General features: G+C 56.1%; 1 protein-coding gene and 2 pseudogenes across 4 annotated transcripts in view; 2 read left to right on the plus strand and 1 right to left on the minus strand.

Moving 5' to 3' along the window:
* EHMT1 (euchromatic histone lysine methyltransferase 1) overlaps nucleotides 1-25618 on the plus strand; it is a 171039-nt gene that overhangs the window by 122082 nt on the left and 23339 nt on the right. For all 4 annotated transcript variants that reach the window (XM_069477202.1, XM_069477201.1, XM_069477203.1 and 1 more), the window contains 8 exons: nucleotides 6694-6837; nucleotides 8173-8399; nucleotides 9477-9644; nucleotides 10631-10713; nucleotides 11799-11905; nucleotides 15867-15989; nucleotides 23044-23145; nucleotides 24633-24737. In XM_069477202.1, the coding sequence (XP_069333303.1) occupies nucleotides 6694-6837; nucleotides 8173-8399; nucleotides 9477-9644; nucleotides 10631-10713; nucleotides 11799-11905; nucleotides 15867-15989; nucleotides 23044-23145; nucleotides 24633-24737 (1059 nt within the window). The remainder of the gene's footprint in view (nucleotides 1-6693; nucleotides 6838-8172; nucleotides 8400-9476; nucleotides 9645-10630; nucleotides 10714-11798; nucleotides 11906-15866; nucleotides 15990-23043; nucleotides 23146-24632; nucleotides 24738-25618) is intronic.
* Nucleotides 7884-7973, minus strand: LOC138388646 (small nucleolar RNA U13; annotated as a pseudogene).
* On the plus strand, nucleotides 20305-20362 carry LOC138388954 (U7 small nuclear RNA; annotated as a pseudogene).

A 25618-nucleotide genomic window follows, 5' to 3' on the forward strand; every position in this document is an offset into this window, starting at 1 on the left:
AATTGTACTACAAGTTTGTTGATAATGCTTTTGAGATTCTGTATTGCCACAAATCTTTAAGAAACTACCACTTGTTGAGTTTTGGTGTAGTTTCAAACAAGAATATCCGTGATTATCTGCTCTGAGTGAAGAAGGAGATACGAGAATCAGCTGTATTAAACTGGACATTAAAGAATTCTGCAACTATTATAAAACAGTGCTACTCATTAACATTTTTGTGTTTTGAAAAATAGATTTGCATTAAAATATGTTCTTTTTTGTTAACATGTGATAGGTTTATTGCTGTTTTTACCTTGTTTTATTTTGTTTTTTGTTTTTAGAGACGGAGTCTTGCTCTGTTGCCCAGGCTGGAGTGCAGTGGTGCAATCATAGCTCACTGCAGCCTCCAACTCCTGGGTTCAATTGACCTTCCTGCCTGGGCCTCCCACAGTCCTGGGATAAAGAGCGCACACCACCACGCCTGGCTAATTGTTTTGCTATTTTTCGTAGAGACAGGGTCTTGCTATATTGCCAGGCTGGTCTTAAACTCCTGGCCTCAAGCGATCCTTGCACCTCAGCCTCCCAGAGTGCTGGGATTACAGACGTGAGCCACTGCTTCCAGCCCAGTTTATTGCTGTTTTTAAATGAATATTTTTAAATTTTCTGTATTTTAATCTCAAATATGATAAATATCAATACAATAACCTACTTAAACAAAACCTCTTTGGGACCCTCAATAATTTTTAAGAGTTATAAGACCCTCACACCAGAGGTCCTGAGAGCTGTTGGACCAGGCTGAGCTCTCTCGACAGTCCCCCCAGCGCCGACGGGCCTGCTCCCTTTGCCTCTGCCGTCCCTTTTCTGTCCCCACCAGCTTTTCCTGTGCTGGTGGGACCCCAGCAGGTCAGCTCTGAGAGCTCCTGGGGGCCGGACTGCACCACCCCCTCCAGGTCTCGCCCCCCCGGCTGCCCTGCTCTGCCCCCCGGCCGGCGCTCGCGGGTGCGACGTGCCCCCCTCAGTGCTCCTCTTTGCCCGCCCCGACGCGCACGTCCTCGTCTCATGGCGGGAGGGTCTGTCTCTGCCCACTGGCTGACGGCGTGGTTTTGTTACAGATGTTGTCTGTGAGTTTGGTTTTGCTGTCCAGTCGATCCTCTGCTTTGTGTGGGATTCCAGGAGGTGCTGAGGCCACCGCGGTCTTCCCAAAAGGTGTGTCTCTGTGGCGCTCGACCTGTTCCACTTGGCCAGAAGGAGACCTCCTCCTTTCTGTTTGTTTTCAGCCAGGCTTATGGGGCATAATTCTCACACAGTGAATACACCCTGTTTGTGTACAGTTCTGTACGTCACGACAAATGCGCACGGTTCTGTGGCCACCGGCACCGTCAGGACCCAGGTGTTCAGGTCCCGGACCCTTGTCTGTGCGTTTGTTGTGTCTGCTGCCGAGGGAGGAGTGTTGAAGTGTCCAGCGGCACTGGGGGTGTTTACTGACCTTTCAGATCTGTCAGTTTTTGCCGAATGTGTTTTGTAGCTCTGTTGTGAGTCGTGTGTACACTCTGCTGAGCGACCCCCGTTGTCTCCGTGCAGTGTCCCTGTCCCCGTTCAAACCGCTTACTCTGAAGTCTGCTCTGTCTGATGGTAACATGCTGCTCAGCTTTCTTTGGAGTAATTTTGGACGGTACGTCTTTTTCCAGCCTTTTACTTTTAACCTATCTGTAAATTTAAAGCGAGTCTCTTGCAGACAGCGTCTCCTTGCATTTGCTCCTTGGTGTAATGCAGTCACGAGCTGCCCAACGGCGCTTCTGTCACTGAGGGGCCCCGTGTGTGACAGTGTCCTTGAGACCGTCATGTATGTCCAATGTCCTTTACTCGAAATGCTTTGGACCACAGTGTCTCAGATGTTCAGGTGTGGGATGCTCAACCTCCACTGTGGGAATATGGTACCTTTTCGGTTTGGATGTGTGTAGACACCCAGACACTTCCCGTTGTGTTACAGTCACCTGCAGTGTGCGGTGTAGCCCCAGGCCGTGTGGGTGTGTAGTCCAGGAGAAACAGGCAGCGTGAAACTCACGTGCAGGCTGGGCCACGTAGGTTCCCGGACTCTGATGTTCTCACAACAGCGAAGTCGCCCAATGGTGTAGTTCTCAGGGCATACCCTGTTAACCGATGCGTGATTGTGTGACAGTTTCTGTTCTTTAGGTTGGTGTGTTTAGATCATCTTCATGTAACGTAATTATTAATACAGCGGGATTACAATGTAACTTCCTAATAGTTTTTTATTTATGCCGTCTGTTACTCCTTTTTTCTTCATTTTATGCTTTCTTTTGGATTGAAATTTTGTATGATTCCAGTTTATCCCAATATTGGCTTTATTATTTATACCTTTTAAAAATATTTTTAGTGGTCGCCCTGGAGTATACAAGGCACATCTTTATTACAACCTACCTGCGATTAGCATCATGGCACTTCACATGCAGTGTAAGACTCTTGCAGTGGTGTGGTTCCAAATCCTCCCTCACGCTTTGTCCTACATTTTAATTTTATGTATGCTAAAAGCCCACTGCATATTGCTATAATTTTTGTTTGTAGTTACTTTTTAAATTGATTAAACATAACAGTAGTCTTAACCTTCATCTTAAATGTATCCAGGGGTCTCTATTTCTTTGATTATATCCAAATTCCTGTCTGGTGTTATAGTACCTGTGCCTGAAGACCTTCCGTTAACTGTTCTCTTTGTTTTTGATGGCACAAGTCTACTGATGATGAATGCTTTCAGCTTCTGTTTGTTTGCCTTAATTTTTCAAAGATATTTTTATGGATATAGAATTCTAGGCTGACAGTTTCTGCCTCCCCCAGCCCTTAGAGATGGAACTCCAGTGTTGTCCGCACAGCTGCTTCAGAGAAGTTGGCTGTAATTCTTACCTTCGTTCCTTTGCGTATGGTGTGTCTTTTTTCTCTGGCTGCCCCCAAGATTTTCCGTTTATCTTTGGCTTTCACTGGTTTAAAAATGATGTGCCTAAGTGTATTAGTTTTGTTGTTTTGTTTTGCTTTTTCAGTGTTTATCCTGTGTAGGTTTTGTCTGAGCTTCTTGGGTCTTTGGTTTGATACCTACTGATTCTTAGGAAATTCTTGGCCACTAGTGCTTTTCTTCTTCAGCCTTGTTCTTGTCTTTCTTCCTTTTCTGGGATTCTGGTTACACAGATTAGACTGTTTGACATTGTTCCATAGCTCTTTGATGCTCTGCTCTTTTTTTCTCTTTTCATTTTAGGTATAGATTATTTATATTGGCCTTTTTTTCAAATCCACTAATTCTTTCTTCTTCCCTGTTGAGTATGCTTAGGAGCCAGTCAAAGGCATTTGTCTCTGTTACTGTGTTTTGTGATTTCTAGCATTTACGTTGACTTTCTTAGAATTCCCAGTCTGTAATTCATTTCACTCATCTCTGAGTCTGCTTCTGCTGCTGGTTTTTTCTCTTGACAGTGGGTTCAGACTCCTCTAGAGCAAGTCCTCTCCACCTCAGTACCATTGATATTTTGGACCCCGTCTTTGGGGGAAGGGGGCTGTTCTGCTCTTCGTTGAATATTTAGCATTTCTGGTCTCTACCCATTAGATGTTAGTCACATCACCTATTTCTAGCAACCGTAAATGTCTCCATATGTTGCCAGATGCCCCTGGGAGGTTGAGGGGGGCAAATTGTCCCCAGTGGAGACACTGCTCCGTAGTCACCTTGTCCTTAGACCAGTGCGGTGGGTGGTGACTGCGCGGTGGCAGTAGTTCCGTGGTGCTCCTGCCTCGCCCCTGGCTGTCGGCCTTTCCTGTGTGCCTCCGCTTCAGTGAGGGAGGGAGGGTTCTCTCTGTGTTCCTGCCCCCCGTGGGAGGTCACTGCTGCGTGTCACCCAGTGCTGGGCCAGCCTGGCCATGGGGCCTCCGTCCTCCCGGAGCCAGTCCTCGGCAGGCCCTGTGCACCTGCGTCTGTCCTTCCTGCCCGTGGCAGGGAAACGCAGTCTTGCGTCGGGGGTGGGTCTCCCCACCGCCCCCCTCCCCCCTCACCCCCGGGTGCAGGAGGCCTCAGCCGTCTCCCTGCAGGGTCCTGGGCCCAGAACTATTTACTGCCCTGCACTGGGAGCAGGGGGGTTCGATTGTAGCCCTTCCCTCAGTCACCGTAGGTTCTCACCTGTGCCCTGGCTTTGCTTCGCCTCCTGGCTCCTCTGTTCAGTGAGGGAGGAGGGTCCACGTGGGCTCTAGGGCGACTTCCCTGGGTCTGTACCTGCCCTGTTGCCTGTGAGCACCCAGTGAGAGCTGGCAGGGGCCGGCGGGGAGCTCCGGGCACCCAGTGAGAGCTGGGAGGGGCCGGCGGGGAGCTCCGGGCACCCAGTGAGAGCTGGGAGGGGCCGGCGGGGAGCTCCGGGCACCCAGTGTGAGCTGGCAGGGGCCGGCGGGGAGCTCCGGGCACCCAGTGTGAGCTGGCAGGGGCCGGCGGGGAGCTCCGGGCACCCAGTGTGAGCTGGCAGGGGCCGGCGGGGAGCTCCGGGCACCCAGTGTGAGCTGGCAGGGGCCGGCGGGGAGCTCCGGGCACCCAGTGTGAGCTGGCAGGGGCCGGCGGGGAGCTCCGGGCACCCAGTGAGAGCTGGCAGGGGCCGGCGGGGAGCTCCGGGCACCCAGTGAGAGCTGGCAGGGGCCGGCGGGGAGCTCCGGGCACCCAGTGTGAGCTGGCAGGGGCCGGCGAGGACGAGGAGCACTGGCGAGGACGAGGAGCACTGGCGAGGACGAGGAGCACTGGCGTCCAGGGCTGTGGCTCCCTGCGGCTTGCGGCTGCTGTGGCAACATGCACAGCCGGCCCGGCCCCGTGGTCTGCGCTGATTGCATTTCTCCCCTCCCTGCCCCCTGTTGCCCAGGCTGGAGTGCAGGGGCATCATCATAGCTCACCGATCCTCCTGCCTCAGTCTCCCACAGTGCCTGGGTTACAGGTGTGAGCCACCACACCTGGCCTGTCCTGTCTTTTTTCCCCAGCCCTGACTAGATTCCATTGTCATTCATGTGAAGGACTCTTCCCAGAACACCCCCTTCCTTGTATTCTCCTGCCCTCCTGCCTGGAGCCCCTCAGTCCCCAGCTCTCCCGTCTCCATCTCACAGGTCTCCCAGACAAAGTCACCCACCTCTGTCGTCTTCACAATGACGTAAGCAATGCGTGCTCATTGTAAAACATTCAGACACTACATACATGCACGAATAAGAAAGTGTCAATCACCTCTTATTCCAAAACTGAGGAAATCAGTCTTCATATTTTTTATGTCCTTCTAGACCTTTCTATGTCTATGCTACATTGAATTTAAAAAAAAAAAAGAAAAAACTTTTTTCGTTTAAATATTGTAACCATTTTTCAAAATCAGTAGTTGTGGATGTTTAGGTCCACGGGTCTTGCCCAGGGTCCACAGCAGAGGCAGCTGGCGGTGTGTGTGGTGGGTGGGGAGGGGTCAGGGTGTACGTGCCCTGTGTTCCCTAGACACGGGGTGATGCCCAGACTGTCTGAAAAAAAACTCCTGGATGATTCTCATACAGTCTCCTTTGGGCATCAGTGATGTCCTCGTGGGTTTCACAAGTAGATGAGTAGTGCCACCCAGGCATGTCCTGTGGCCACTGTTGTGCAGATTGACATGTTGGTTGTTCCTGTTCTGTTGCTGCAAATGCTGCGTCTTTCTAGGTACATGCTTGTGCACCTACTCAGGTGGGCCTGAAAAGAGGAAGATGCACTTGGGAGCTTTTGCCTGCCTTTGTCCAAAGTGCGGTGGGGCTTGCACGGAGCTCAGTGTTTGTGTCCGTTCCTGCAGCCCCCAGGGGCGCCAGCCTCTCTCGCAGGCCACCGGCTGGACGATGACATTGCCCCAGGCAGAGGGGAGGAATGCCGTAGGCTTTTCATGGTGCATTTCTTTCATTCCCGGGAAGTTCAAACATTTCATCATGTGTTTTGGGGGCATTTGTGGTTCTTCTGTGAATTTACAATAAAAATAAGCAGAGGCTTATTTTTCTGTTGGGCTATTTTTTGCTTCTCATGGGCTGTCCGAGATCTTTACGCAGCAAACCAGTAACCTTCGTGTGGCACGTTGCAGGGCACAGTAGCGTCCGGGGGTCGCCCCCAGAGCAGCCCCTGTTGCCCCCGGAGGAGCATCCTCAAACTCTGGTCCTCTGGGAACCCTCCAGTGGCCGTGTCCCTCAGGCAGACCCAGGAGACTGTGTTGTCTGCTTCTCGCCCTGTGTGGGGTGCTCTGGCTGCTCTGGGATATTGGGGGTCCACGGGTTGGCCGCCCCGTTCCCCACTGCTGGCCTGGCCTGGCTGTCCTGCCTGGTGTGTCTCCATTTTCCTTCCGCGCCCATCCCAGACCCACTCTGACCCTGACACTCCCTTGATTTCTGCCCAAGACAAGCAGCTGGTTCTCTGGTGCACGTGTGCCTGCTGCCCCTGGCACACTGGGTGTGGCCGTGTGACAGCCGTCTTCCGCGGGCCGTGCAGAAGGCAGTGGCACCCTGCGGGGCTCTCGGCCGGCCCAGCACGGGCGAAGGTGTGTGCTCAGGAACCCAGGCCGGCCTCGCAGGGCTCCCTGCTGTTTCGTTCGGCTCACGCTTGCTGAGCCTCCCGTGTGTCGGGCACCGCCTAGGGCCTGGAGGGTGGGACAGCCGTCCCCTCGTGGCTCTCTCACGGACCCCGGGTCTTGTCGGTTGCAGCTGGGCCGGTGCACCAACAGCGTGGTCAAGTACGAGCTGATGCGCCCGTCCAACAAGGCGCCCCTCCTGGTGCTGTGTGAAGACCACCGGGGCCGCATGGTGAAGCACCAGTGCTGTCCCGGCTGCGGCTACTTCTGCACAGCGGTAAGAGCCCAGCCCTCCTGGTGGCCTCTTGCGTCCCGTACAGCACGTGCCATCTGGTCACCAGCGCTTGCTGCCGTCCCATGTCCACCTGCTGCGGGGCAGCCACCGACGGCACCAGGCACGTCCCAGCGGCTTGTCCGGAGCCTGGACGGGGCCCACCCTGAGGCCCCCAGTGCCTCACGAACCCCTCACCATGGCTCTCGAGGTGTCTTGCCCTAGAGCTGCGTCCCTCCCCCACCTCCCCACTGCTGCCAGGGAGCCTTCAGCCTTCCGGAGATGACGGGACCCTGCCTGGCCCTCTCAGCCCCTGCCACCTCGAGCAGTTGTGAGCATCCTGTCGGGGCAGAGAGCGTCCTCCGAGCAGAGGCGCCTGCCGCCCTCTAGGGCCTGGTGTTGCCGGTTCCGTCCTCCATCAAACTGCTGTGCTCACCGGTACCCAGGGGCCCCTGCAAACGGGCCTCGTGCCCGCGGGCACACCTGTGTGAGCCCACGCGTGTCTGTGCACCCACACGTGTCCGTGTGCCCATGCGGGTGAGCCTGCCCCGGGTGCACTTCTGCCCTGGTGCCCCTGGGTGCCTACGGTCCCATTGCCGGCAGCCGCAGACACCGCAGAGGCCCTGCAGCCCCTCCGTGGACCTGGGCCAGGAGCTGCCACTCTGGGGGGTTTCTCTTTGGATTTCACACCTTTTCTTCCCTCCCCTGTCTTCAAACATCGTTTTTTTTGCTTCTGCTAAAAGTGCGAGAAGCTGCTTTTCTAGCTTTCTGCAAGAACGTGCTGTTCTTACTGCTGTGGGTCCCTCCTAGTGGTTTCCCGCGGCCTGAATTGCCAGACGGCGCCGTCCTGGGTGTTCTGTGGTCACATCTGTCCCTTCGTCAGCCTGCAGAACACGGGCCTGTTCCGGGCCCTTCTTGGACTGTGCTTTCCGTGCAGCCTCTAGCTCGGGCAGAGCAAGGCCTTGGCCTTCTTGGGTCCCGGGGGTGGGACGGGGTCAGCCAGGTGACCTCTGCCAGGTTCGGCTTTGTTTTTTTATGTTTTTTCCTTACCGTGTCAGACGGGTGACGTCATAACACGGTTGGGGGGGCACGTGTCGCACATGCACGTGGAGACCTGATCTGCTAATGAGCCCCGAGAGGATCGGGTGCGGCTGTCTCTCGGCGGGAGGCCTGGGGTGCTCTGTTCCTCCTCCTCGCCCGCTGGGGACGGGGAGCCGGGACTGGACTCGCCCACTCAGCCCGGCCGGCGCGGGAGGCTCACTAGCTTAGTGGCGCTTCGTTTGTTTTCCTGAATATTAGCCCCAAGTTTTGAAAAGTAATTTTCCCTCTTCTCGTTTTTAGGGTAATTTCATGGAGTGTCAGCCCGAGAGCAGCATCTCCCACCGTTTCCACAAAGACTGTGCCTCTCGAGTCAACGGTGCCAGCTACTGCCCCCACTGCGGGGAGGAGACCTCCAAGGCCAGAGAGGTGACCATAGCGAAGGCAGACACCACCTCCACAGTGACGCCGGTGCCCGGGCAGGACAAAGGCTCGGCCCTGGAGGGCAGGGCTGACACCACCACGGGCAGGTGCTTGGCAGGGGCGTGGCCACGCTCTCCATGTGGTTTACCTGGAGATGGCGCCACCTTGGTCCTTACTGATCGCTGCCGTCTCACCCAGCAGTCTAGCTGACTGATGCTCACTGTGGGTGCTGGCATTTCAGAAACACTGAGACTCCCTTAGTGCCACCGTACGTAGGTCTCTTTCAGTGGATTGATAGGTTCGGTTGCCTGTCTCTGACCAGTCTGCACACGGCCCTCAGTGATGTAGCTTCGCAGTCTTTCCCTGCTGGCCTGGCCCCTGCAGGTGGCTGTGCACACCCGGAGCAGCGCCGGCTGCTGCATCTCTCCCGCAGCGCTTGGCACTGAGGTTTGAAGGCCCTAGCTGCAGACAGGAATGATCTAAAAGAATTAGAAGTGTTCATATTGGACGCATATCACTGTCTTCCTAAAAGAATCCGGTAGGAATAGCTGTAAAGTTTTTAGAGCTAAAAGGAGTCAGTGAGAGGATCAGGTAAGACAGAGACAGCGGAAGGCAGGTGCCGTGTTCCCTGTCAGCGACCCTCCTCCAGAGACTAGGATGAAGAGAGATGCGCTTTGAGAACAGCAGCAAAGCCCATGAGCTACCCAGCAGAAAGAGAGAAAAAAGAACATAAATGTCACATAAAAACTAAAACTTCATTGACGGTCATTTCAAAGAGACTCAGATTGTGGACATATCAAAACTAACAATCAGAAAGGTATCTATTCCTCCTCATTAATCTATAAGTTTAAGTAAAAACTGCTGCGGGATTGCCTTTTGTGGGGAGGCCAGTGGACTGGATAGAGTGAGTGTGAAGTCAGTCTTGAGGGAGGTGTGACATGGGGCCCGGAGTCCTGGAAACATTGCCTGCAGTTTTGAACATCCCGTTTCTCAGGAAATTTGATTCTGAACCCCAGACCCCTCACCCAGGGCCTCAGCAGACAGTGAGCAAGCTGGCGGCTGTTTTCTTTCAGAAGAGCAGCGTACTTAGGTTGGAGTCAGTCACGGTTTGTGCTGTCACTGGTTTCCGCCAGAAGGCGGTTTGTGGCCGCTAGACTCAGCCCCACCGGTTTCCTCCCCCGCAGCGCGGCCGGGCCACTGCTGGACGACAAGCCGCACGGCGCAGGCCCCCAGGCGCCTGAGGGCTTCGATCCGTCGGGACCCGCTGGGCTCATCCGGCCGGCTCCGGGCCTCTCCCAGGGACCAGGGAAGGAGACCTTGGAGAGCGCTCTGATTGCTCTGGACTCGGAGAAGTAAGCGCTGACCTGTGGGGTTAGAGGCGTCTCGGGGCCTGTTTGATCAGCGCCGTGTGTGCTGCTCCGCGGCGTCACTGCGATACTTTGTAGCATTTTGATTAATGCTGTTCATCATAACAGCTGGTGAATTTTTACACTATTTTGGGAAATTTTTGGAAGTTACTGTCCTCTTCATTGTGCTAAGGGTGAAATCCTAGGTGCGCTCTTAGGGCATGTCCCCGACACTCCTGCACCCGCCTCAGGTGGCCGCTTCCCCGGGTCCCTGACCTGTCTGTGCAATGCGAGGTCAGACCAGGTGCCCCGTGGCTTACCTGACAGCTCCCAGACGCCACACCCTCCCTCTGGCCCGACGGGCCCACGTCCTCCTCTCCATAGGGCGGCAGACAGGCCGCCGTGCCGGGTCTCCTGGGAGGGGAAGCATCGCATTCAGCCTCGCCTGATAGAGGAGGGAGCTCTAGCGCTGACGGGGTCCTCGTGCTCCGCCTTTCCCGCCCGGACGGCCTCCGCCCTGGCTCCTGTCCGCCTGTCTGCAGCCAGTCTCCCGTCTCTGAGCCTGTTCGCGCCCACGGCCCCTGCTCGCCGCAGGCCCCAGGCTGCTCCCGGCTCCTGCCTCCTTCCCCGTCCCCTGGTTACCCACGTAGCTGTCCAGTCAGGTTTCAGAGCAAACACGCCTGTGTTCCGGCTCCCGCTGCCCAGGCACCTTCTGTACCTGCCCGAGGGGCCCATGGGACAGCGTGTCACCCCTTGTGAGCGGGCCACACCTCATTCAGCACGCGGGTGCTCGTACACTGTGCGCAAGCCTGACTGCGCGCGGCACTCTCACACGGTGACTAAGAAGACGGCCGTCCGTTGTGGGGTGGTTTTACTTTCACTGTGACAGACTTCAGGATTGGTGGGTTTGGGGCGTTTGACTTGAGGGGCTTTGGGTAGGTGCCCCCGGGCCTTTGGCCTCCAGCGTCACTGACAGCTGCGCTTTCCCGCAGGCCCAAGAAGCTTCGCTTCCACCCGAAGCAGCTGTACTTCTCCGCCAGGCAGGGGGAGCTGCAGAAGGTGCTGCTCATGCTGGGTGAGTGCCGAGCCCGGCCTGGCTCGCGGGGCGCCGCGGGCACTCGGGGGAGCAGAGAACAGGGGTCCCCCTTTTCTCACGAGGCCAGTCGCGTCTTGTCTTTCTCTTCGTGTGATTCTCGTCCTCCGCTCAGGGCAAGTAGGCTGCCCGCCGGTGAGCAGCCTTCCGTGATTCCTACGATATTGGCATTCAGTTATTCCGGGTCCTGGAAATACCCTCTGTGAATTTCTAATGTTTAAAGGGGAATTAAATATGTAATCACTAAATCAAGCAGAAATGTAGATGTAAAAAACAGAACTCGTGGGTCGAGGTCCCCTCGTGACGTGCAGCGTTGAGGAGACGCGGACGTCCTCTCTGCGCTGGTCACGGGGCCGCGCTGTGGGCAGAGCACGACTCGGTCACGTCTAGATCGGAGCACGTTGCTGCACTTGCATTTTATGGTAGATAAGCCTGCGGCTCTGGGTTTCTAATGCCTGAAACACGCTTGTGCCAGCCTTCCCAGGGCCACTGCGTCCCTGAGCGCACAGCTCCAGGTTTGACTTCTCGGAAGTTCGTCTTCTCTGGGCTGAGCAGGTGATTAGAACCCCCTTACTTGACAGTAAATCGTGAAAGAAGCTGAACATTTGGTCTAAAAAACGGGTTTATTCATGTTGACCAGAATGGCAGCTTTAATCGTTTCCACATTCCCGATGCTAAAGTCACCTGGCCGCACGGTTGGTCTCTTGGTTCACTGTCCATTTAGGGTTCCTGGGAGTGGACATGTGTCCAAGTCATCTGTGTCCGGGCCTTGCTCTGCCCCAGGGGTTTCTGCCTCTGTGGCCTCCTCACGGGGCCTGGGCGGCCGCGGCAGGAGCACTGGGCACAGCGCAGACGTAGGAAGGAGTGTGCGTGGTCAGGCTGGTTCTGACCGCGGGGCCTGCCTGTCACTTCCACGCAGAACGCACGCTTCCCGCAGAGCTTCCCAGGGCCTGACCTGGCCACAGACAGAGGAAGGGCATGTGCTGGGCTCTGTCAGCCTTCGTGACGTCCTCAGGAGGGACCGTGGGCTGCATGTGAATAATGAGTGAAACCGTGTTTGTTCGCAGTTGATGGCATCGACCCCAACTTCAAGATGGAGCACCAGAGTAAGCGCTCACCCCTGCACGCCGCGGCGGAGGCCGGCCACGTGGACATCTGCCACATGCTGGTCCAGGTTCGTCTGAGCCCTCCCGGGCCTTCACCTGCTCGTTTGTGTTTCTCAAAGCGAAATCGTACCAGATTCGTAGTTCTCACAGTGAAAAGCTCACGGGTGCTGTGAGGGGAAACAGAGTCAGCGTTCCCGTCCCCCCTGTCCTGCCGCTGCGCGGGCTTCCCGCCATCTCTTCTGCGTTTGCTGCTAATGCGGCTGTTTCCTGATTTACTTTTCTTTGGTTTCAATTTTGTTTGCAGTTTTTAGTGTCGACTGACTCCTGTGGGGAAGGGGAGGGCGAGGCGTGCACGCCGCGTCCCTGCCCAGCTCCTGGTGTCCGTGCGGCCCTTTTAGCAGTTGTCACGCAGAATTTGCATCATGTGATCATGTGACTACGTTTCCAACAGAGCCCGAGTCTGTCTGTCGTTGATGCTCGTCTTGTTTCTGTTGGCTGAGCTGAGTCTGCCTGCGGAACACACGGCTGCGCCTCCGTGTCCAGACAGATGCCGTGACCACCCGTGGGGGTGCCCCTGCGCCGACCCCTCTGTTGGGCTCCCTGTTTCTCAGATGCCACGTTCTGAGTCGGTGCAGTCTGACTTCAGTCCTTCACATGTGACCTTTTATTTTTGGAAGCTTCAGGAACGATTCACCTCGTGGTAGCACAGGTCCTCCCTGTCCATGGCGTTGGGCAAGACTTCTGGGAGGAGCCCCGTCTTGTGCTGGCTCCTGCCGGGGGCGGCACCTTCTGGGCCGAGTCCCTGCCGGCCCCTCCCACCTCTGGCTCCACCGTCCGGGCAGGTCCTCGGCTCAGCCGGGGCTCCAGGCGGCGTCGTGTGCGCCGCGCCATTCCGGAACCTGGGAGCCCTGTCCTGCTCTCGGGCAGGTCCTGTTTCTATGGCCTCTCGTGCTTCCCTCGTCCCCTGAAGATCGTGCAGTTGTTTCTCAGTTTTAAGCCGCTCTGTCTGTTTTAGTCTGCCTTTCGGATTTTACGGTTTTCCTCAAATGCCTGGTGATTTTGTTTGTTTACATTTGAAGTACTGAAATGCCAATGGTGGGCTCTCGGTTGGGGGGAGCTTGTCAACTGCTGGGTGACCTGCAGGTTGGGGGTCACCTGGGGGCCCCTAAACACGGCTCTCTGAAAGGCCCGTCCACTCAGACGCTGACCTGTCTGGACCTTTCTTGGAGCCAAGAGAAGGAGACCCGAGAGGCCGAGCCACCTGCCGAGCCACCCACACCCCTGCTGTCTGAGTGCCGTCACATGAGTCTGGTCACCGCTGGGGACACAGTGTTGCTGTTTGCCTGGAACGTTTTTCCATCCTTTTATTCTGACCATTTTTTCCTCCTTTTTGCATACATGTATTTTAAACATGCAGCTCAGTGTTTAAAAACCTGGTCTAGGCCTGGCACAGTGGCTCTCGCCTGTCGGCCCTGCACTTTGGGAGGCCGAGGCAGGAGGATCGCCCGAGTCCAGGAGTGTGAGGTTGCAGTGAGGTGTCGTGACACCTCTGCACTCCAGCACAGGCAAAACAAAAGACACAAAAAAACTTTGGTCTAACAGTCTCAGTATTTTAATAGAAACCTTTAGTCCGGTTATACTTCTAATTTCTGACATATTTTTATTTATATCTAATATCTTATAATTTTAAGTTCCAGAGTTCTTAGATGGGTTTTTAGTTTTGTGTATTTTTCCTTCCTCTCAGAACCTAAGTAGTTTTCCTGCGATTCTCCAGGAAGAGATGGGATGGCTTTGTTTCTCGTTTGCCCTGACTCCGAGGGTGGTGGTCCTCAGGGTTGCAGCTTTTGTGGGGTGTCGGGCATCTCGTACCCCTCGCCGGCAGGCCCTGTCCAGAAGCAGCCGTGGAGTGACGCGGCTGTGCCCAGGCTGCGGCACTGTCTCTCGGGGACCCCCTGCTCTGGGCTCCCCTCTCCGGGTTCCTGTCCTTGCTGAATTTTGGACTGAGTAGCCTGTCCCAGCACAGGGGCACCTTCTAGAGCCGTGGTCGTATTTATGCAGCCTGTTTTCCTTTTCACCGAGGGGGTCTTGCTGGCACCAGAGCTCTCGTCTGGTTCAAGTCCCCCTGCCCCAGCTGGGCCCTGCCACGTGTGGCTATGCCACGTTCAGACAAGCAGTTAAAGAAAAGGGGGTGCCCCTCAGTCGCAGCAGTTGCACCTCGAGGGGTCGGGGCCACAGCCGTGTGGCACGTGGAGAAAGAACACCCACTCACCCAGGAAGCACTTCCCCAGCCTCCGACCTGGGGCAGCTTTTGTGGTGCTGGGGAGGCTCAGGGCTGGTCCCGTGGCGTCCACAGTGCCAGGGCTGCCCTGTCCACCAGCCGCCCAGGCCCAGGCTTCCCCTGCAGGCGTGGGCCGTGTCTTTCCGCCCCCCCGCCCCAGTCGGGCGCTGTGCCCTCTGCCCGCTCTGGGGTGCCCCGTGCCCGCTGCTGCATCTGGACTCCCTGGTGGCACCCAGCGAGGCCGCGCCCTCCTCTGAGACGTTGCCACGGACTCCCATGTTTTCAGCCGTCTGCTTCTCGCTCATCTCTCAATGTGTTTTAGAAGTTCCTTGACTGTTATCTCTCACCGCCCCCATGACCACGTGGGTCCAGTCTTCCTTCCCTGACCCGACCCGCCTGCTCACGCAGGCCAGGCCTGGGCAGGCCCGTTCTTTGCACGGCCCAGTCTCTCTGCCGAGAAAGCCCTTTCGTCACCTGGCGATCTCTCAGTTTGATTCTCTCTTCCCTTTACTCCTCTCTGTGTTCCGAAGATCTTGGAGATTTTTTGCCTTTGTCTCTGAGCCCCGTCACGTTGCCGGGCGGTGGTCGGTTTCTCCTGGTTACCGGGGCTCTGGGCTGCCGTGTGGGTGGAGCCGGCAGCTCCGCGTTCAAACGGGCACCCGTGGGCTGGCCGGGTCTCCCCCACCCTCGTTCTTAGGGACAGGCCCCCAGCCCTCGCTCAGCTTCTGCTCAGGGTCACCAGCATGTGGCCCTGCCCCTCGGGCGTCCTGCAGCCCGTGCCCTCGACCTTCCGTCCGGCCTGGCCTCCCCGTCGTGGGGCGGCCTCCGCTCCGCGTTGCGTGCTGGGGCCGGGGAGGGCCGAGCGCGAGCTCAGCGCACAGGCCGGGCCTGACCCTCCCGCCACGGCCTGCGCAGCTCGGCCTGGGCTGCGCTCTGAGCTTTATTTTGTGTTTTTATTTTCCTGTTAAAAATAGCTGCCATAGAATTTAGCTTTACTTTCTGTGGCTTTACCTTGCTAATAGTAAAATCAATACTATTTTCAGCCTTTCTTCATAGCATTCGTTTTATATGCTAACTGTTAGCTCTTAGAATATTAGTCTAAGAAGTCAGACCGTTTTTCCCGCTGCAGAGAAGAGGTTTCAACCGCCAAACAGCTGATTTCCTTTTAGCACACAACCAATTTTAAAGTTGGGGGCTTCTTAAGTGTCACACAAACAAAAATTTACCTACGTATCCCTGCTAGTCCTTCAAGTTTCTCGCTGTATTGGAAACACTGGAATTGCTCCACAGTGCACACTGCCAGAAATTCGCGTTGGTTCTGCTTGTTGCGGCGGGCACGGAGACCGCGAGGCCAGGTGGCAGCAGGCCCCGGGCCGGGTCTGTGCCCCTGCAGGGCCGGGTCGGCGCCCCTCTCTGAGGCCCCTCGTCCCCTCCCCTCTGCCTGCTGAAGAAGGTGATTGTTGTCACTCGCTCTCCTGAAGGTGTTGTCACCCTGCTGTGCTGTAAACATTTTCTATCAAATTAGCCTAGAAGTGAAATGAAATCTAGCACAAATATTCTGCTAGAACTGAAAGCTTGATCGTAACAGAATAATTAAGTTTTTGAATACATTTTTAGAAGACTCAGACATAGTTATCAGTCAGACAATTTTAACGTAGCTGTCTTGCCCGTGTGGAAGCAGGTAGCTCATTTCCTCGCCAGGCGGGGGCTGCGGTGGGCGCCCCCCCACGCCTGCACTGTCGTTCCATTAGGCGGGCGCCAATATCGACACCTGCTCGGAGGACCAGAGGACCCCGTTGATGGAGGCGGCGGAAAACAACCACCTGGATGCAGTGAAGTACCTCATCAAGGCCGGGGCGCAGGTGGACCCTAAGGTAGGCGCCTGTCAGCGTCGGTCCTGTGTGTGCGCGTTTCTCGGAGGCGTGAGCAGGGGCAGCTCCCCACGGGAGCAGCCTCAGCGGTCGCCGGCCTCCACACGCTTACCCGGTTGTCCAGTAGCTTCCTCATCTTACCTGGTTGCCTGGTTTGTTAGTGGAACCGTGAGTGAGCGCTAGGTCCGCAGGGCCTGGCAGCGGGCAGATCAGCCAAGCAGGGGGTTGCTGTGCGGAAGCCTGTGGCCTCCTCCCTCGGGACACTCTCTGTCTTCCACCCGGGAAAGTTAGCAAGAAGAAATAAAAGGCAGTCAAATTGGAAAGGAAGAACTAAAATTGTTCACAGATGACGTGATCTTTATGTACAAAACCCTAAAGAATCCACAAAAATATTGTTAGCTAATAATTCAGCAAAGTAGCAGGATATGAAACACAAAAGTCAGTTTTATTTCTATGTACCTGCAATGAATTGTTCATTAAAAGACTTAATACAGTTAAAATGGTATTAATAATACTACCCAAAGCAATCTACAGTTTCCATGAAATTCCTATTAAAATCCCGACAGTGTTTTTTATAAATGTAGAAAGACTCATCCTGAATTTCTTTTTCTTTCTTTCTTTCTTTTTTTTTTTCTTTTCTTTTTTTTTTTTTTATTTTGAGACAGGGTCTCACTCTGTTGCCCAGGCTGGAGTGTAGTGGTGCCGTCAAAGCTCACTGCAGCCTCAAACTCCTGGGCTCAAGCGATCCTCCTGCCTCAGCCTCCTGAATAGCTGGGACTACAGGCACATGCCACCACGCCCGGCTACTTTTTCTATTTTTTATAGAGATGGGGTCTCGCTGTTGTCCAGGCTGATTTTGAACTCCTGGCCTCGAGTGATCCTCCTGCCTCGGCCTCCCACAGTGCTGGGATTACAGGTGTGAGCCACTGTGCCCGGTCCTAAAGTTCTTATAGAATCTCAAGGGACCTGGAATAGCCAAACAGTTTTTAAAAAGAACGAAGTTGGAGAACCCACACTTCCTTATTTCAGAACTTACTGTATAAAGCTGTAGTACTGAAAACTGTATGGTACTGACATAAAGACAAATCCAGACCAATGGAGTAAAATAAAAATGTGTAAACAGTTGATTTTTGACAAGGTGAAAAGACCCTTTGATGGGAAAAAGACAGTCATTTCAGTAAATGGTGCTGGGAAAACTAGGTGGCCACATGCAAAATAATGAGGTTGGACCTTTACCTAACATCATATCAAAAATTCATGGAAAATGGATCAAAGACCTACACTTAAGAGCTAAAACAATGGAACTTTTGGAAGAGAACATGGGGAAAGGCTTTCATGACGTTGGATTTGGCAATGATTTCTTGGATATGACACCAAAAGCACAATCAAAAAAAATAAACTTTATCAAAATTAAAACTTTTGTGCATCAAAGGATACTATCAAGAGAGTGAAAAGAAAACCCATAGAATGGGAAAGTGTATTTACAAATCCTGTATCTGATCAGGGTTTATGATCCAGAATATATTTCTACAATTTAGCAACAAAGAAACCAAACAATCCATTAACAAAATGGGGCAAAGGATTTGAACAGATGTGTCTCCCGTGAAGACCAGTGACCAGAGTGGCCCACGGACAGGCGCTCGGCACCACGAGTCCTGAGGCGAACGCAGATCACAGCCACAGGGAGATGCCGCCTCACGCCCTTGGGGACGGCCACGGTCTAAAAGCTGGACAGGAGTGTTGGTGAGGCGTGGAGGGGGTTGTACCCTCACGCCTAGATGGTGAACGTGAGCTGCTGCCACCGTGGAGAGCAGCTCAGCACAGAGTCGACACGCGAGCCCGCAGAGACCCAGAGGACGGAGGGCAGGGACAGGAGCGGGTCTCGGCCCGGCCCTGCTCATTGCAGCGCTGCTCACAGCCGCCGGAAACGGCCCCCACAGGGGGTGGGGAGCACACGGTCTCTCCAGGCAGTGGGGCCATTCTCAGCCGTAAGAGGCCGTGGTCTCCCGACACGTGCCCAGCACGGGTGGACCTTGAGGACGCTGTGCTGAGCGAGCGAATCCAGACAGGACAAGTGCTGTTTGGTTCCACTGAGGTGAGGTCGCAGAGCCGTCAGAGTCCTCGGGACAGAAAGTAGATTGGAGGTGCCAGGGGCTGAGGGGAGAGGGCACCTTACTGCTTTATGGTTATAGAGTATTGTTTGGGGTAATAAAAACGTTTTGGAGACAGTGGTGATGGCCGCACATTGTTAATGTGATTAGTGCCACTGAATTGCACACTTAAAAATGGTGAGAATGGAAAGTTGTGTGTATTACCACAATAAAAAAATGTAAAAACAGTTCTTGTAGTCTTTCATGTTAGTACACACTTTTCCAAACAAAAACGGGATCGTACCCTCCATGCTAATCTGTCAGCTCCTTTCACATCAAATTAAATTTTCTCTGTTTTCCTATTATTAAATATTATTCTGTAACGTCACTTCAAATGGCTCATTGATATTTTATGATATAATTGTATCAGTTTTAGTTTTGCATATTGATTAGTATTTATCTTATTTTCAATTTCTATTATAAACAGTGCTCCAATGAACATTTTCATAGCTAAATTTTGGCACATATTTGACTTCGTCGGGACAGATTTCTAGGTGTGGAATTGCTGGACCAAAACATACGAACATCTCCAAGGCTTTTTCTACCTGTTTCCAAACTGCCCCGGTGGTACCTGAGATCCTGCCCCACCCACCCCCTCCTTGCCCAGACGGCCCCGGTGGTCCCCGAGCTCCTTTCCCCCCCTCCCCCCGACGGCCCCAGTGGTCCGCGAGCTCCTGCCCCCCACCTGCCCAGACGGCCCCAGTGGTCCGTGAACTCCTGCCCCCCCCACCTGCCTGGATGGCCCCGGTGGTCCCCGAGCTCTTGCCCCCCCGCTCCCCCCGACGGCCCTGGTGGTCCCCGAGCTCCTGCCCCCACCTGCCTGGTGCCATCTCGGGTCCATGGTAACAGGTGGATATGCGCAAGTGTTGAGTGTTGTTTTTTACTGTTTGCTCTTGTTAAAGTCAACATTTTTTGTGTATCGTTATTCACATATGTTACAAATATGTTTTTTCAAGTTGGTATTTAGTCCTTTATCTTGGTTTTGGTGGCTTTTGAGATGTGGCAGCCTTAATTTTTCAATAAATAACTGGCGATGACTACTGGTGATCCTTGGCGTCATGCTGGGGGAGAAGGCTCCACACTTGCCCCACCGTCTGCCCGGGGGCAGTTCCAGACCTCACCTCAGACAGCTGGTGCCCGCGCACAGCTCCAGCGAGTGGAGAAACAGAGACCGGCGGAGTTCGGAGCTTTGCGGAAGCAGCTGGAGCCTCCGGGACAGAGCGGGAGAGGGAGCCGCAGGCCCCGCGGTGCTGCTGGAGCAGGTGCTTGGGGTGGGACGTTCACGGCTGAGCTAAGCAGCAGGTGGGACGACGTGGGCAGAAGGGCTAGGGTGGAGGTGACGGCTGACCGTGGACCTGAACGGGTCTGCAGACAGATGGTGGCCCAGCGTCGCATGGTCCACCATGCGTGCTCAGAGTCCCAGGACGACAGCGGGCAGAAAACCCCGTAGGAAAAAAGCGTACTGAAGAAATAATGGTCAGAAATTTTCCAAATTTGGAGAAAAACAGCAACTTACAGGTCTGAGAAACTCAGCAAGCCCCAAACAAGATGAATAAAAAAAAAATTACACCTAAATACCTCATGCTTAAACTGTTGAAAATCCACAATAAAGAGAACATCTTTAAAAATAGAGGAAAACAGTACGTCACACATGTAGGCAAACGACTTACCAAACGCTCCTGACCTCCCACGTGGACCAGAGACCTCGAGACGGGGGAATGACGTCTTCGTTGTGTGGAAAGAAAAAACCTAAAAGGAAGAAATGATCTTGGAGTTCTATGTCCAGTAAAAATATTTTTCAAAAAATGAGAGTGAAATAAAATGTGTTCCGGTTAAAACAAAAGCTGATAAGATTCCGTAGCAGATTTGCACTAAAAGGGATACGAGGCTCCGGAAGGAAAATGCAGCCCTGGGAATGAAGGAAAAGCGTGAGAAGTGGCCAGTGTGAAATTTTCCCTGTAACTTCTCTAAAGGACAGGAGACCATTTAAAGCACGAATGATACCGAACGATCCTGCGAGGTGGAGCGTGTGCGAGTTCAGCAGTGCGGTAAGTCTCCACTCACCGTGTCAGTGGGTCTCGCGCCGCGACTTCTGGTGGAAGGCGTCCCAGGACACGGGCTTGCCACGGCTGGTGGACGTAAGCGGGAGCTTGGAGTGTGCGGGCAGCCAGACAGCGCTTGCAGAATTTGTCTAGCAGGTTTTCCCGTCCTCACTGGGAGACCCCCCAAAATAGTTTGTAAAATAAATAAAATTTTAAAAAAAGAATATAAAAAGAAATACAGCCTTATGGAAAAACAAGCTAATAGAGGAAGTGAAGTGAAATACTGGAAAATAATTTGTGCAACTGAAATGCTGGAAAGAGAATTAAAACAGGTCGAAGCAAACAGGCAGCGACCGGTTTGAGCCTGGCCCTGTCCCACCGCCCGGGGGGTGCAGCCTGAACTCCGTGGGGAAAGGCAGAGGTCTCGTCCGACGGGATGAAGAGCGAGGACCGGCCCTGTCCTGCACACGGCGTTAGAGGTGCAGACGCAGGTGTGGGGAAGGCGGGAGGGGATAGACATGCAGGCGGTGAGCGTGGGCATCCGAGGAAAATGGCAAAATTATAGAACTCTTAGAAAGCAACAAGGAGCATCATCTTCGTGATTTGGGTACAGGAAGGAGTTCTTAAGACACAGAAATGCACAAAAATGATTGATAAAGTTAAGTGCATTAAAATTTAAGAAATTCCATTCAACACAAGCTGCCACAGAGTGGGTGCGGAGCAGTGGCAGCCTGGGGCAGGTCTCACGGCACGCTGGCAGAGACCCCTGTCCCAAAACGACTGCAAATAAGAAAAACAAAACTGGGCAAAGAATATAAACAGGCCGTTCACAGAAGACGAAATACAAGGGACCGACAAGCAAGGGGAAAGTTCTCAGCCTTTTGAAAACAAGCCTGAGATACCGTTTTATGATCATCGAATTACATAAAACGCGAGTGTTGGAGATGCCGGCACGAGTGGGCAGCTGTGGGCCCCTCCTTGTGGCTGCTGCCGGGGGGATCGTGGACCCCGGGGCGCAGTGGTCACTCACTGCCGGTCGTGCCGGAGCTTGGCACTGCTCGGACACGGCTGCTCTCAGGAGGTGCCCGTGTAACCAGGGAAACATTGCCGTGCTCAGCGCGTCCTTAGCAAAAAGTCAAATAACTGGATTCCTCGACGAGGGATGTATAAAGTGGAAATAGTTTTACATCCTCTGAAATAAATGAGCAAGTGCTACCTGTTACCTATAAAGACAATCTCAAAAACACAATGTTGCACTAAGTAGGAATTGCAGAAGGATATGCAACGTGGCAATATTGGACAATTTATGGACGGTTGATACGGACAATTTAAAAACATGGATGACCAGCGTGTGTGGATACGTGCACAGCACGTGTGTCAGGATGACAAGTAACGCATCCAGGCGGTGACTTTTCTCCTGGGAACGGGGCGTGGTGTGGGGTGTTCCCTGGGACCGGTGGGGTTGTGGAGTCGGTGTCAGGAGCTCCTGTGTGGGGGCCCAGACTTCGGAACTAGCCGCCACCCCTGCAGCCCCCCCCCCCCACGGCTCCTTCCCATGGGGGTCTCCACTCTGCCGCCCTCCCCTCCCAAGACCCCTGTGGCCTCCCCTCACCTTCTGCCCCCCGTCCGGGGCCTGGCCACGCCCACTGGGGCGCCCCCTCCTCGAGCGCGTCTTTCATCTGGACGCCGGCTCCGCTCTCGGGCCCTGCTGGGCGCCTGCCTCTGCCCTGCGCAGCCTCCAGGGTGTCCCAGCTGCGCTTTCCCGGCGACTTCTAGAGCGGCAGCCGTACGTTGTGTGTGATAAAACGATAAGCTGACACCACTCCCGAGGGCATCGGCTGTGTGGGCGTTTCTGGAGAAAGGGTGTCCCGGTGGGCACCGTGGGATTAGGAATAAGCTTAACGCCGCGGGTTAAAGTCCAGGACTGCCGCACCGACGGTGGGAGACGGGACCGGCACAAAGACAGGGACAGAGAGGAGGAGAAAGCCGGGGGGAGAGGACGGTGCGAGCATGTCCTGGGGGCCTTGTGCTGCGCAGGCGGGAGGAGCCCTGCGGAGCCGGGGCCGGTGGCTCTCCTGCCTCTCCCGGAGCTCCCTGGGTCCGACCCTTCTCTGGGTGGCTTTCTCCCCGCTTTGAGGTGGATTGGCTGGTGTGATCCCTTTAATGTCCTTGGGGACACAGTTGACAGCTTGCGAGAAGGCCCAGCAGCCAGAGGCCACGGGACCAGCCAGAGGCCACGGGACCAGCCAGAGGCCACGGTGCCGTGGTCTGGGGGCTGCGTGGCGGGCTCACCCCTGTTCCCCGCGCCTCCTGCCGTCTGTTACTGTGAGCCCTGCCGCACGGGGGCGCTCTTCCCGCATCACGGGCACTGTCTGAAACCCGCTGTGTGGCCTGAGCTCACAGGGGCCCGGAGGGAGCAGCATGGGGCGGGTGGCCTTGGGCAGTGACAGCACCTCCTGTGGCCTGGCTCTCCTGTCACTCCCTGCAGCAGGGCAGTGACAGCGCCTCCCGTGGCCTGGCTCTCCTGTCACTCCCTGCAGCAGGGCAGTGACAGCGCCTCCCGTGGCCTGGCTCTCCTGTCACTCCCTGCAGCAGGGCAGTGACAGCGCCTCCCGCGGCCTGGCTCTCCTGTCACTCCCTGCAGCAGGGCAGTGACAGCGCCTCCCGCGGCCTGGCTCTCCTGTCACTCCCTGCAGCAGGGCAGTGACAGCGCCTCCCGTGGCCTGGCTCTCCTGTCACTCCCTGCAGCAGGGCAGTGACAGCGCCTCCCGTGGCAGGGAGCAGCGTTCTCTGTGGCCCTGCCTCGGGGCCTGCACTCGGAGGTCCAGGTGCTTTCTTTGGACCTAAATGGCGTTCATGTTGCAGGATGCAGAAGGCTCCACGTGTTTGCACTTGGCTGCCAAGAAAGGCCACTATGACGTGGTTCAGTATCTGCTCTCAAATGGACAGATGGATGTCAACTGCCAGGTAAGGGCGCGCCCGGTCTCGCAGCACAGCGCCTGGCCAGCTGGCCGCGCCACCGTCTCCGCCACACCTGCGGCCCGGCTTCCTGGTCCGCGGCTCCCACCTGCACCCAGAGGGCTCGCTCACGGGGCCCGAGAAGGTCTCGTCCCCTCCCCACTCGCCCTGTGTCTGCCTGGGCTGCCCCGGCCTCCACCAGGTCTGTGTCCAGACGGCACCACCTGAGTGCGGCGCCCCTGCCCACCTGTGCCCCGACAGCCCCGGCTTCCTTCCCTGCCCGCTCTGCCCCTGGGCACTGGCCTTCGTGTGCGTGTGCGTGTGTGTGAGTGTGTGTGTGTGTCGTCCCCCTGCCCGTCCCCCTGCCGTCGGCACCGCAGGGCAGGCTCTGGTCTGTTTCACGTGCACCGTGGTCTGTGGTGCCCCGTCAGGGCCTGGCACCAGGGAGGCACCTGGAGGTGTCTGCAGCACCAGTGAGTGACCAAAGAGCCCAGAGAAGGGGGGCATCAGGGCGTCAGAAGGGCCCTGGGGGTCCCTGCTGTGAGCAGTCGGGTCTGGGACGAGTCTCCTTCACACGCTCCTCCCCCGGGAGGCTCTGTGGTGCCGCCCGCCCAGCTGTGCACACCGGCCCCCGTGCCGTCACGGCCACGGCCACGGCCACGGCCACAGCCAGGTCCCAGACAGACCCGAACCGCCGTTCCCGGGCACACAGCCCAGTGTCCACCCCGACAAGCCGTAGGTGTCCAGAGCGTCCCCGACTGTTGAGTCCTCTCGTACCCGTGTAGTTGGGCTCCGGGAGCTGCTGCGGTGCTGTCCCTGCGGTGTCCCCAGGACCTGCAGGGAGTTCGAGCGCCACCGTGGGCTGGAGCGTCTGCAGAGGAGCGGGGGGCTGTGGGGGTGAAGGTGGTCGGTCCTCTTACAGGTGCTGGGGAGGGGGCTGAGGTTTTGCCTCCAGACCAAGAACTAGCAGTGCAACACTCAGTTCCTAAAAAGTCACCTTTTTTGTGGCTTGAATGGAATTCCCCGGGGGCGGGGGTGGGGGGACCCTTCAAGAAGAGGCGGGAGCGTTGGTCCTCGTGCCCGGCGTGCGCCTGTCTCTGCCGCTCTCGGCTGCTGCTCTCCTGCTTGGAGTCTGTCGTCCGGGACAGCAGGGTGAGCAGAGACCACCCCCGAGCAGGCGTCCCACCCACACGGACTGTGGGCACTCGGGTCCGCCTGGCTTGCATGACGAGAGCAGGTGTGCTCAGGTGTGTTGAGAGGTTCCACCGGAGGAACTTGCCCTGGAGAGGGCAGTTGACCAGCAGCCCCACTCCCCCCAGGGCAGGCTAAGGCCCGGCTCCCACGCCCTGGGCCGCCCTGCAGGTCCCCAGGGGGCCATGTGCGCCGGGGCACAGCGCCTGGGGTCACGGACGCCTCAGCACGGGGCCCTTCTTGTCACTCGACATGGCTCGTTTCTGCCGCTGTGCCAGGTTTTTGTCTCCTTCTTTTGAAATTAGGATGATGGGGGTTGGACGCCCATGATCTGGGCCACGGAGTACAAGCACGTGGACCTCGTGAAGCTGCTGCTGTCCAGGGGCTCAGACATCAACATCCGGGACAACGTGAGTCTCTGTGCGTCTCGGGCCCCCAGGGAGCAGCGTCCGGCTGGAGGATGGGAGACCATTTAGGGGTGACATCCTCCTCCGGAAGGTTCCTTTTTCTCAAAAGCAGAGCCCAAGCGCGTGGTGGCACCTCTGACCTCTTCCTGTCGGTGGCTCACGAGCGCAGCGCGGTTTGCTGCGGTGGTTTTGTGCTGGGTTTGACGGAGGGTGCGAAGTCGGGCAGACGGGGCCCTCGGGCGGATCTGCACTTTCAGACGGCGCCGCCGCCGCCGTGCTCTCCCTCCTGCGACACGCACGTGCTGTGGCCCCGGGGAGCGTGGTCCGTGGCGACCACCGGCTCCGCCTGTACTTGCCGTAGCAGAGAAGAGTGGAGGTTGCTTTGCCGCGGGTTCCGCACCGTCGGCTGACGCAGTGTTGGGGGCGAGGGTTGCGGGGTCTGGAGCCGGGTGGACTTGCCGGTCCTGGGCGGCTCCGTCAGCCCAGCTGAGCTGCAGCAGGTGGCTCTGATGAACTGAAAGGGAGGTCGCCGGAAGGGCTTCAGGGACCTGCAGACCCAGAGGGATTGCAGGAGGGTCGGGTGTGGGCACGGGTGTGACCTCGGGGGTCTGGCGGGGCCCTCAGGCCGCCTCAGGGCCGACCTGGCACTGGCACGGCGTGGCCCGAAGAGCGCGTCCACCTTTACCGAGAGTCTGCGGAAGCCTCGAATGGAAAGTCCGACCACAAACAGACTCATTAATTGATAAAAACAAAGAAGGCTTGGCATGAAAATGGTGACTTCCGAAGAGCGCTGTGGGAGGCCACGTGGGGCGGGGAGTGGCCCTACCGCCCGGTGGGCGCACAGGCTGCGCTGGGGACGGCCGGGCCTCGGCCGTGCGGCTCTG

This window comes from Eulemur rufifrons, chromosome 7 (genome assembly GCF_041146395.1).
Source record: "Eulemur rufifrons isolate Redbay chromosome 7, OSU_ERuf_1, whole genome shotgun sequence".
NCBI lineage: Eukaryota > Metazoa > Chordata > Mammalia > Primates > Lemuridae > Eulemur > Eulemur rufifrons.